The sequence below is a fragment of the Panthera tigris genome, chromosome A3 (assembly GCF_018350195.1).
Source record: "Panthera tigris isolate Pti1 chromosome A3, P.tigris_Pti1_mat1.1, whole genome shotgun sequence".
NCBI classification, from domain to species: Eukaryota; Metazoa; Chordata; class Mammalia; order Carnivora; family Felidae; genus Panthera; species Panthera tigris.
The window spans coordinates 60,704,877-60,716,566 of NC_056662.1; the positions used below are offsets into that span (position 1 = coordinate 60,704,877).

The 11,690-nt window shown below is 46.3% G+C and overlaps 1 protein-coding gene across 3 annotated transcripts in view; it reads left to right on the forward strand.

The window, feature by feature from the left end:
• Positions 1-10,736, forward strand: part of CRACDL (CRACD like) — a 144,914-nt gene extending 134,178 nt beyond the window's left edge. For all 3 annotated transcript variants that reach the window (XM_042981209.1, XM_042981210.1, XM_042981211.1), the window contains exons 8-10: positions 7,498-7,670; positions 8,689-8,833; positions 9,923-10,736. In XM_042981209.1, the coding sequence (XP_042837143.1) occupies positions 7,498-7,670; positions 8,689-8,833; positions 9,923-10,065 (461 nt within the window). In that variant the 3' untranslated portion in view covers positions 10,066-10,736. The remainder of the gene's footprint in view (positions 1-7,497; positions 7,671-8,688; positions 8,834-9,922) is intronic.
• The last annotated feature ends 954 nt before the right edge of the window (positions 10,737-11,690 follow it).

Sequence of the window (11,690 nt, forward strand, 5' to 3'; positions counted from 1 at the left end):
CTTTCAAGAGACGTAAGAATCCTGCTGTCCCACTGTGTGTTGGCTTAGGGCATAGATTTGCTTTATTTTTCTCAGCCAAAGGGCAGGAAATCCTGGTAGTTTACATCGTACAGCTCATTGCCTCTCACCCAGAAGACAGTCTTCATGATAACTCCCACCTTCCAGACTCAGCTGTCCTTCATGTCATATGGGATGTAGAGCACTGTTGGAGTCCCAGCCTCAATCCCTCAGCGGGTCCTTATAGAAGTCTTTCCAAATGAAAGAAACAGTACCTCAAGGCTGAATTGTAATAGGCACCAAAAAGGGGGGGAACCCATCACTGACTAGCAAGTCAAAATGAAGTAGTAAGAAGCATCTGCCTCACAGAGGGCTGGTTGAATATATCTCTAGAAATGGTTTCACACTGAGGATCTTCTGAATGGTTAATTTTAAGTCTTCCTGTATACAAATAGCTCGGTTAAAATGCCAAACATGTGTCCAGAAACTGTGTGGTTTTCTTCCCCATTGTATTTAGAGTTGTGTGTGATGGGGTATTTTCAGAGTGATATATATGGTAGGCTCCTGGGCAGATGGATGAAAATTGGGCTGCCATCTTGGGCAGTGTGTAGCTGTATCAGGGCCTGTCTGCTAGCCAGCTGTCCACAGGGCATAGTGTCTACAGGGAGGAACAGAGTGCTATTCTAGAGAGTGTGGCTTCAGTGGGCGCTGGGTTACTTGGGCCAGGCTCGTCCATGGCCTTGTTCAGACCTTGCTGGCCTTCCCACCCTCCCCAGCCCACGTGGGGCACAGCACATGCAGAGATGGCTAGGAGGAGGCCCCTGCCCTGATGGTGTGGCTCATGAGGAGACCAGGACACGCAGAGCATCAAGAGTTAGTCTGCTTGGACTATCGCAGATCATGTCCTCAGGAACCAAGAGTCAGCCTGGCCACCTGGCCCAGTTAAAGGCTGGGAGACATCCCAGTGCTTGCTTCTGTTTTCTTATCATGGGAGAGGACATTGGTAAAGGGCTCATTGGTCTCCACCATGTCCTGGCTAGGATTTGACCAAAGTCTACATCTCTTCTCAAGTGGGACTAACAACAACAAAATAACAACAGCACCCTTTGCGAGGGCAGCTCACACTCTTCAGCTTACAAGATGCCAGGCACTGTGCTAAGTGCCTTCTGTGGCTTATATCTCATTACACCTTCACCATCACTAAGGAGGTGTAGACAGCACATGATCTCTTTTGGTCTTCAGTCACATTAGGAGAGGTACACACTGCTCCTTTCCTCATTTGACACCAAAATTGAGTCACAGAAAGATTCTGGAATTTGCCCCAAAGCACCTTGCTAGCCCGAGGCCTTAATCTTAGACATGGAGGCCCCAGGGCCACATCAGTAGCTGCTCTGTTTCCTGGCCCCAAGGAGGAAGCAGTCCTCATTACCACAGCCTACTGAACCAACCACAAGAACAAACTCTCTTGGAGATGAATGCTTGAACAATAAATATACTTTTTAAACCAAACCCTTGAAGAAGGAGAATGTGTTAAGAAGAAAGAAGGAATCTGGAGAAAATCTAATGTATAAACTTCTCATAGCCTCCCTCTTTGACAGAATCATATCCTCAAAATAACAGCAACAAAAATAATTTTCCTGATCAAAAGTTGCCCTCATGTGAAATTAAGTTATTTAGGGCAAGCGTTGTGGCTGTTACAGCTTCCTGCATCGAAAGTGTTGTGTCTTCCAGAAGTTTTACTCTACATATGCTGTACAGCAGATCAAATTTGCTGTCTTCCTTTCCAGGGGAGACGTGTTTGGGGGAGTCCATCTCTTTCAGACTCTCTGTAAAGGAGATCACACAGATACAGACATGAATCAGTGGTTTCCTGTGCGTGAGAAACGCTCCTGGGCTGTTGGTTGCAAACCCAGGCACACCCAACTGCTTAAAAACCTGTTGTCAAGTGGGGAGGAGAAATTGAGATGTCAGAGCCCTTTAGCCAGATCCCCAGAAGATTAAGGTTGTCTGTGTATTGAGGCAGAAAGGAGTAAACAAAGGAGTGTTTTCAGCTCCTTTTATTTAATCTGCTGCCACATCTATATTAGCCTGGGATTAATGACATTTTGAACGTGTTTAATCTCAGAAGCTTTTTTTATGGTTGAACCTTGACCCTGAATATTCATGCAGTAGAGCGGTCACATAGTAAGATACTTGGCACCTGCAACCTGCCTTATCCTGCACATTACCTGTGTCTTCATTCCTCTCCCCTCCCTCCCCTTGTGGAGTATAGCACATGCCCCACAGTCCTTGCCCCTGCTGTGGCACCATGTGCAGGGAATGGGAGTGCAGACCAGAGTGGCCAGCTGGGCAGCTGGGTCTTCTGCCACAGAGCAGAATAGCTCTTTACCCAGCCGCTCTGCCTGCACTCACCTGGCACAGGCACTTCCATGTGGGCTCTGTGAGGCTCCAGGTGGAATCCTGGGCCTCTCTGAACCATGGTAGGAAGCTTCCTTCCCAGTGCCTGGAATTTCTCCCACCATTCCTGTGCCCTCCACCCATGAGGCTGGTCCTGAACTGTCCTGTGAAAGGGTCTGGAGGCCGTCAGGGTCCCTCTGGCCCACTCGCATTCCTGACATGACAAGGAATGAAGGGGTAAGGAGAGAGCACCGATTACCGAATACAAGGAGAGGCCACCACTCAGGGAAAAGAAATAGGAACCAAAGAAGAAAAATGGTTGCCGAAAGATCTCGGCCGTGCGCCTGGCCCAGTGCTTGGTGGCACTGCCATTGTAGGTTGTTTGATGTCACACTGGCACAGCAGGGCATGGGTGCAGAGCTCACTCTGTCCCATGAGCCTGCCCATGAATGCCTGACACAGGTGTACACATTCACACACAAAGTACAGCTGCCCACTGACAGGCAAAGCCGAGGCCAGTGACCCTTCTTTGCTTGCAAAGAAATCTGCCAGCATGCTCTCCATGTAAGGAAAGAAAAGCCACCTCTTGCCAAGCCGAACCTAGCTGCATTGATTACAAGACCGCAGTTCCTATGACCAAACTGGACAGAATAGGATTTGTCTCTGGTCCAGTGAGCTGTCAGCCTTGAGCCTGGTCTAGGAGGGCCCCCAGCCTTGCTGTAGGCCTCCATTTTATTTTATTTTTTATTTTATGTTTGAGAGAGAGAGGATGCAAGGGAGTCGGAGACAGGAGGGGCAAGCGAGAGAGAGAGGGACAGAGAGAGAGAGAAGCAGGGCTCACCCAAAGCAAGACTTAAGCTCACCAATGTGGGGCTGGAACTCAGGAACTGTGAGATCATGACCTGAGCCCAAGTCCAATGCTTAACAACTAAGCCACCCAGGCGCCCTTGCTCTAGGCCCCTGATCCACATGGTCCCCAGGAATGCTACATAGCCCCTGTATAACCTTTTCCAGTGAGTTTTTAAATACTCTTTTTTGGTCCAAATAGGGTATAGAAATTCCTCAGAGCTGTCTTGTACCCTCGTGGTGAGAATGACACATGTGTCACTTGCCCTACACAGACCGGAGGGACTGGAGAGCCACCCAGAGCACTGGGAGGTGCAGGGCCACTGTGGCATTTCGTAGCTGCCATTCAGCCTCTAGGTTAAAACTTGGGATGGAAATTTTCTCTCTGTGTATCTGTAGTCTTGACAGAATTATTCAGAATATTCTGTTGACTAAGGTAATGAGTTTAAACCTGTAGTAAAATCCCTCTCTCCAGTCAGCCTGTGCTGTGGCAAAGGCTCCTGAGCAGCAAGCATGTGCAGGACAGAGCAGGCAGGACGGCACCACCACACCTCTCATTCTGGCCAGGACCAAATGGAGGGCACAACTGTCATTGAGTGTGAGGAAAATATCAAAGGAGAAATGGAACGAAATCTTCTTAAGAAAAAAGTTAAAAGTCCAGGGGCACCTGGGTGGCTCAGTCGGTTAAGCGTCTGACTCTTGGTTTTGGCTCAGGTCATGATCTCATGGTTCGTGAGTTCGAGCCCCCACATCGGGCTCTGTGCTGTTGGCATGGAGCCGGCTTCAGATCCTCTGTGTGTCCCCGCCCTTCCGCCTCCCTGCCCACTGCTGCTCACTAGCACACTCTCACTGTCTCTCTCTCTCTGTCTCTGAAAAATAAAAGACAAAAGTTAAAAGTCTAGAAAGACCATGAGGTTTCCCTGGAATGAGAGATTGAGATTAAGGTAAGAGAAATGCAGACTTTCTGTAAAACATGGAACCACCTTCTGTGTGCTAGGCAATCACTGGGTTCTTCAGATGAGATATAAAACGTAAAACAACATCATAAATGAGCTAATATTAGGACACTACATGGTGCATAGTCTGCAGAGTGTGTCTGTTAAATAAATAAGAAGTTCTAATGACTGAAAGCATATATCAGTGAGGCAGACAGTGAGCCAAGAAGTGGGGTAAATCTCTTAAGAGAGATTAGGAGAGGGAGAGCATATTCATCTAGGCTGACCAGACAGGCTGACCAGAGTAGGCTTCATGGAGAAGGCAGCATCTGGGCAGGCCCTTCATGGGCAAGTAGGGATGATTCTGGAACAGGGTGTCTAATCCCTGTCACCTCCTGGACTGTGGCCATAGCCTCCTTCCTCACCTCATAGCCTCCTATCCCTCCCCAGTCTGACTTCCTCTCCACACAGCCTTCAGAGTGTGCCCTTGGTTCAAACCCCAGGACTCCCCATTACGGACAGGAAAAAGGCCAAGAAGACCCTTCTCAGTCTGTCCCTTCGTGATCCATCAGCCCCTCTCAGCCAGCCTGCCTACTGTTCTGCCTTCTGCCCCTTCCACCTAGGAGGCCTTATGGTGCCCCTCTGTTCAGCCTGGAAGGTTCCTTCTCTAGGTCCCAACCCAGACAGCACCTCACCCACCACCTACCAGTGTTAGGCCCTTCATCCACCCAGCACTTGGTAAACTGTAGCATCTTCCAATTTCCACTACAGTTGCTTGTTTGTGTTTAGTTTCCCACACTAGATTTTGAGATTTTGAAAGAACAGGACAATTGGCTGCTTATTTTTCCACCTTAGCATTTAGCACAGTCCTTGCACATAGGAAATGCCAAAGGGAGGGAGGGATGGAGGGAGGGAGGAAGGACAAAGGGAAGGAGAAGGAGGAGAGCAGAAATGTTGAGATCTGGCTAATAGAAATGATTGTACATTTAGAAGTAGTCTGAGCAAATCTGAGTTTTGAAGTCAAGCGTGGAGCAGAGAGAACATTTTGAAGAAGGAGCGATGAAGGCTGAGGATCAGGAGCAAGGAGGAATTCCCAGGTTTGGGAGCAAGAGTCCGACAAGGACCCGGGGCAGGAGGGAGACACCCAAGGAGGACAGGCCTCCCAGGCAAGGTTAACACAGTTCCATCAGTACGAGGGGTAGAGCAGGTAGAGAACTTGGAGACCTCAGGATTTACAGTTCAATGGTCCGGTGGATGGAGAGAGCAGCGCTCATGTTGTGGCTGGGTCAGGCATTAGCTGAAGAGACACAGGCAGAGGCCATTGGAGGTGGAGGGTGGAGGAGAACAGAGGACTCGGGCTTCATGGGGATGATGAGGCTTAGTGGCGACAGTTCTTTTCAAGCTGTGGGAGACCCAAGCACTTTGCAAAGCAGCAGAGAAGAGGTCAGCTGCCAGGGAGAGCCTGAAGAAGCAAGAAGGGGCAAGGGATAAATGAAAGAGATAGAGCAGGGCTCCCTGGGGACCAGCAGGGTGGAGGCTTCAGGGAGCAGCCAGGAGAAGAGTGGGAGCCATTCCCGGCTGTCCAGTCCAGGAAGAGGTCAGCATGTGAAGCCAGAGGCCCTTCTCAACTCTGACGAGAGACCGAAGCTTGCAGGGCAGGGGCTCCTGTCCCCTGCCCCTCTTTGGTGACCGGGGGGCTGAGAGAAAGACTGCAGGTTAAACTGGAGACAGAAACAAGAACAAATAGAGTAATATCCTATCACGTCAGAGCCAGGGGTGGTATATGTCAAGCCACCAAGAACGAGAGGTCATCACAGATATCTGCAGGCATTGCTGCGACATGGGCCCTGCCTTCACCTTGCTGACCAAGGTGCACTGTGTAGAAGGGAAAGCGGTCAGGGGCCAGGCATCTGGGGATACACTTCTGTCTTTGTTTTCTGAGGTAGCAGGCAAACATTCAGAAAGGCGGGCTTGTGGGGAACCTTTGGATTCGGTGTACTTTTTTTTTTTTTTAATGTTTCTTTATTTTTGAGAGAGAGGGAACATGAACGAGGGAGGGGTAGAGAGGGAAGGAGACAGTGGATCCAAAGCAGCCTCTGTGCTAACAGCAGAGAGCTCGATGCAGGACTTGAACTCACAAACTGTGAGATCATGACCTGAGCCGATGCTGCTTAACCAGCTGAGCCACCCAGACACCCTGGATTCGGTGTACTTTTGATATGCCTGTGAGAAGTCACTATTTAAGTCATAGATTTCCTTGAAGAGTGTAAGCTTGCTTCTTTTTTCTGTGGATAAAGATAATAAATTTTCATCAAAGAAAATATGCAAATACAGAGATAAAAAGAGGGACTCATAAAAAAACTGGCTCAGTCAGTTAAGCATCCAACTTTGGTTCAGATCATGATCTCACAGTTTGTGAGTTCAAGCCCTGCATCATGCTCTGTGCTGGCAGCTCAGAGTCTGGAGCCTGCTTCAGATTTTGTGTCTCCCTCTCTCTGCACCCCTCCCATACTCACACTCTGTCTTTCTCTCTCTAAAAAATAAATAAACATTAAAAAAAAATTTTTTAGGGGCACCTGGGTGGCTCAGTCAGTTAAGCATCTGACTCTTGATCTCGGCTCAGGTCATGCTCTTACATTTGTGGGTTCAAGCCCTGCTTTGGGCTCTGTGCTGACAGTACAGAGCCCGCTTGGATTCTCTCTCTCCCTCTCTCTCTGCTCCTACCCTGCTCACACTCTATCTTTCTCTCTCAAAAATAAAAAAATAAAGAAACATTAAAAAAAATTTTTTTAATAAACAAAGTCACTATTTCTGTTCTCTCTAGAACATTAAGGAAACCAACTGTGGCTAGTTTTGGTGTCACTCTCCACAAAAGGAAGGTTATGCTTACAATTAAAAAAATAATAATAGTGTGTCTACAAAACTTCCAAGAAAATCAGGAATCACATAGTATGTACTAGCCCAAAATGCCAGGCTTATATTAAAGAAATCTTATTTATATACTGATTTTTATCTCATTCCAGAAAGTATCCTGTGGGAGGAATGTGGCTTTTAAATGTGCATATAGGAGCAGTTGCATTTAATTTTTTGTGGCTCAGACTAGAGGAGCATCATCTCTTTGATGCATCTTTAAGTGAGAAAACCAAGTCCCCTGAAGAAAAGCAATGGTCTCACCAGAGAAGCTTCCCAGACCCTCTCTCCTCCTCCCTCATACACCCTTGCCTCCAGCTCCTCTGTGCAGTATTCTCTGTGTGGGAGAAGCCAAAGGTGAGACTGGACAGGGGCTGGGCTGTTTTGCATAATCTTGTGTCTTTACCCACAGAGAAGGGTCCACCTCCTGCAGCCGAGGGCCAGCCTGCACCACCCTGGATCACCATTGCTCGGCAGAAACGGCGAGGGACCCCCAACCAGCCCCCTAACCAGGAAGACAAGCCTGGGGTCCGTACCCTGAAGTCAGAAATAGGAAAGCAAGCCAAGGCGCCCGAGAGAGCCCAGGTGCTTAGAGCAAATGCTTTCTGTCTCTATAGATAGAGGGTGGGACCAGCCAGCTAGAGCTGAGGCCCAGCACCCCACACATTCTGCGTGTTCATTATAGAGACCCTTGCTTCTGACGATTGCTAATGGGTGCCCTCGGTGTGAGCTGGACTGTTAGAAGTGGGTGGATCGCTTAGGCAGCTCGCCGCGCCCTGCCCCCTGGGCAACACAGCTCAGCCTCTGGAGAAATGGAATGGGGTTAAAATAACTTCTCAGATGCGTGGTGACCATGTCAGCAGCTCCATCTCGGCTCGTTGCATGGTAATGGACAAGCCCTGCTTTTGCTGCTATGCTGGCCACCTGCTGGGGCTTCTTGTTCCTCATCTAGGGCTGCAGGGCTGGAACCTGGGTTTCCACTTCACACTCTGCACTGAAACAGCTTTCTCAACCCCAGGCATCTATGCTCACAAGCAGGATGAGACCCTCAGCTTCTGTATTCCCCCTAATAGCCACCATGATAAACCCATAAGCGTGTTTCAGCCATGTGAGGAAATGAGCCCCAGCCTCCAACAGCATCTGTTTTCCTTTGTTTGAACCCAAACCTCCATCGTACCCAGCCCTGAAACCCTGCATGCAGACTAAGGGAATTTCTAAAGTGAATACTAACCAATGATGTTGGTTTGGGGCATCCATGTTCATACCAGGTGTCATAAAAATTTCAAAACTATTTCCAAACAATTCATTATGACTTTTAAATGGAATCCCTGCCATCTGACACGCAGGGCTGAGGCCAGGTGTGGGGACAGGGCAGAAGCCACGACGTCTGTGTGGGCATAGCAGAAGGCCCCACACTCGCCTGAGTCTGACATTCTAAAGGCTCCTCTCAGCAAGGGCACAAATTAGAGCTCTGCCAAGAAAGTACCAGTGGCATGACTCAGCTCAGCAGAGAAGTTCTGTGGCCCCGCTGCTGTTGGTCATGTTTGCCCCCTCTCGGAGTGTCAGTGACCAGACAGAGGGTGTCTCTCTTGTGTCCTAATAGGAGCCCATGAAGCAAGCTGACTTTGTCCGCAGCAAGTCTTTCCTGATTGCTCCTGCCAAACCCACTGTGGACCGGAGGCAGGGGACAAAGCTTCGCCTCCAGGAGGGGCTGCAAAGAGGAATCTCCTTGTCCCATCAGAACTTGGGTATGAAACCTGCAAGCAGTACCAAATACAGTTAAAACCTTGTTTTGCGAGCACAGTTTGTTCTGGGAACATGTTTGTCATCCAAAGCACTCATATATCAAAGCAAATTTCAAGAACCATTGGCTCAGTTGTGACTATGTGATGTTCGGCATCACGAACTACTCATATTGTAAGACATCGCTCGTTTATCAAGTTAAAATTTATCAGAAATGTTTATTCATCTTGTGGAACACTTGGGACACTCGCAGAACAAGTTACTTACAATCCAAGGTTTTACTTTGAAATATGTTTCTAGCACTGGTCCTGCTTTTCTTGTTTTGTTTTCTGAATTACTTTGCCACATTGATTTTTTAAATGGCTTTTGCTGAGATGTCACTTCCATGTCATAACACTCACCCATTTCCAGTGTACAATTCAGCAAGTGTATATTGACAGTAAGTGTATATTTACTGACTTGTACAACCATCACAATCCAATTTTAGAACACTTCCCTCACCCTAAAAAGAAACTCATGCCCATTTACAGTCATTCACCGTTCCCAACCCTAGGGCTAGGTAACCACTAATCTACTTTCTGTCTCCATATACTTGCCTTTGGGGACATTTCTTATAAATAGAGTCATAAAATATGTGTTCTTTTATAGGTAGCTTTCTTTCACCGAGCATAGTGTTTTTGAGAATCATCTCTGCTATCGCATCAGTATTTTTAAATCTATTTTTAATAGATTTAATAGATTTAAAATCATACAACAAAATCTACCATCCTGGCCATTTTTAAGTATACAGTTTGGCAGTGTTAAGAATATTTGCACTGTTGTGCAAACTGATCTGCAGAGTTTCTGCAGTTTTATTCTGAAAGTTTCTCTTATCTCACTGTGTTGCTGGAACCATTTTGAGCCTACCGTTCTTAAGTCTTTTTATTACATAAATTATTCTATGCTTGAGTCTTCTTTACGTGTTTACACATTAATAGATTTTGTGTTTGAGACCACAGCTAAGACCTTGACGTATATTTTAAAGAAACGCAAGAGGCTTAAGTGGAAATCCAAACTCATTTCTCATGTTTCTGTTTGTTTTGTCTTCTTTCCAGCGGCTCAGTCTGCAGTGATGACGGAGAAAGAATTGCATCAGCTGAAGAGAGCCAGTTATGCCAGTGCAGATCAGCCATCCTGGATGGAACTTGCCAGAAAGAAATCTCAAGCTTGGAGTGACATGCCCCAAATTATAAAATAGGCTGACAGCCTGCTGCTAAAGAACGTCCACTACCTTGACGGGTCACTTACTTAAAAACTGCCAGTGAATCAAGGCAAACAAACTGTGAAACCGAAGAGTGATTTTATCAAGTTATGGGAGAGCGAGCCTGGGGAAGAGGAAGGAACCAGGCCAACAAAGACAGACACACAGCCACAATCCTGGGCCAGAGGTGCCCTAAAACAAGAGCACCATTGAAAAGGGCCAGCAACAAGGTCCTGTGCCCAAAGGTATGAATATGAGTCTTTGAGAATTGCCTTCATAAAGAGGGCTTGGCAGGAAGAAAACAGAAGTGAGCAGTGAAAGCCTTAGTCGGAAGCGCCTGCAAGGACAAAGGGGAAGGTCTTCCAGGAGAACGTGTGTCTGTGCTTCCACCTGAGGTCAACTTGTGTCTCCGGGTGTGGTCTTGCCTGTGGATCCTGTCTTCTTTCAATGTTTACTATTAGGCATGACATTTTTGGTAAAACAGGGATGCCGTTTCCAAGAGCAGCTATTAAACAGTTTTCCTGAAGACAGTCTCTCTAAGAAGGAGCAGAAGGAACATAGCCGGGTTCATCAATTCATAGACTGTTTCCAAAAATAATTTTTAAACTTTTCCACAAGGCATCTGTGTCCTTAACCATTGCACAATGCATTGCCTGTTCAATAAAAGGTTTCAAACATGCCTCTGTCCTATGTGTAAATGTTCTTTCTAGTCACACTTGGAGAATGTCCTCCAGCAGTGAGTGAAATGCGATGTGTGGAGTTTCAGTTAGTATATATATCATTCAGAGTCTCAGTTGGGTTGGTTTGGGGTTTGGGTTTTTTGAGATTCTTTTTTTCCAATAAAATTTTCAGTGTTTATTTTTGGAAATCAGAAGATAATGTAGGTTTTTTTTCTATCTTCATCTACTTGGTGCAACATCTTAAAACATAAAATTTCTAAAAAAGTTGTAATTCTTTAGCATCTAATTAATCTAACCTGCACATTTCTACCGAAAACTAGGTTATCAGTGTATTAGCCAGGATGACCCATGAATGTAGAATGTGGAAAGGCCAGCAGAGGAAGAACGTATATTTAGGAACTCAGAATTGTGTCTCAGTTATATAATACCTCTATTTTTAAAAATATTTCCAATTTGTTCCTTTGAACAAGCTCATCTTCATAGGAATATGTGCGGCTGGGGGCATTCAGCCACCAAAATCAGTGAGACTTTATAGATATTATAATTTGATTTTATACACCCTAAGTTCTACTTTCATTGTATTCTCTATCCTCGTGAGTAATTATTTTTCTAGCTGTTAGAACTACACAATGTGATTAAGCCTGCCTTTATTGGAAAAGTCCTGGGATAGCTTTATTCCTAACCAAATTGATTTATTAATTTCATTCTCTTAGAGAACATCAATACTGAATGCCATGGTGAATGTGTGCTCTAAACAAGAACTCTGTCCATCTAGAATTGCTCCAAAAGCTTAGACATGAATAGTTTTAACTAGAAAATATTTTGGTGGCTAGGATTAACCCAAACCATCATTTCCCCTATTAGCAGGACATTTCAGATGAACAATTTTGAGGCAGTGGATTTTACCATTAGATCAAAAATATTTGGTTCAGTTTTATTCAA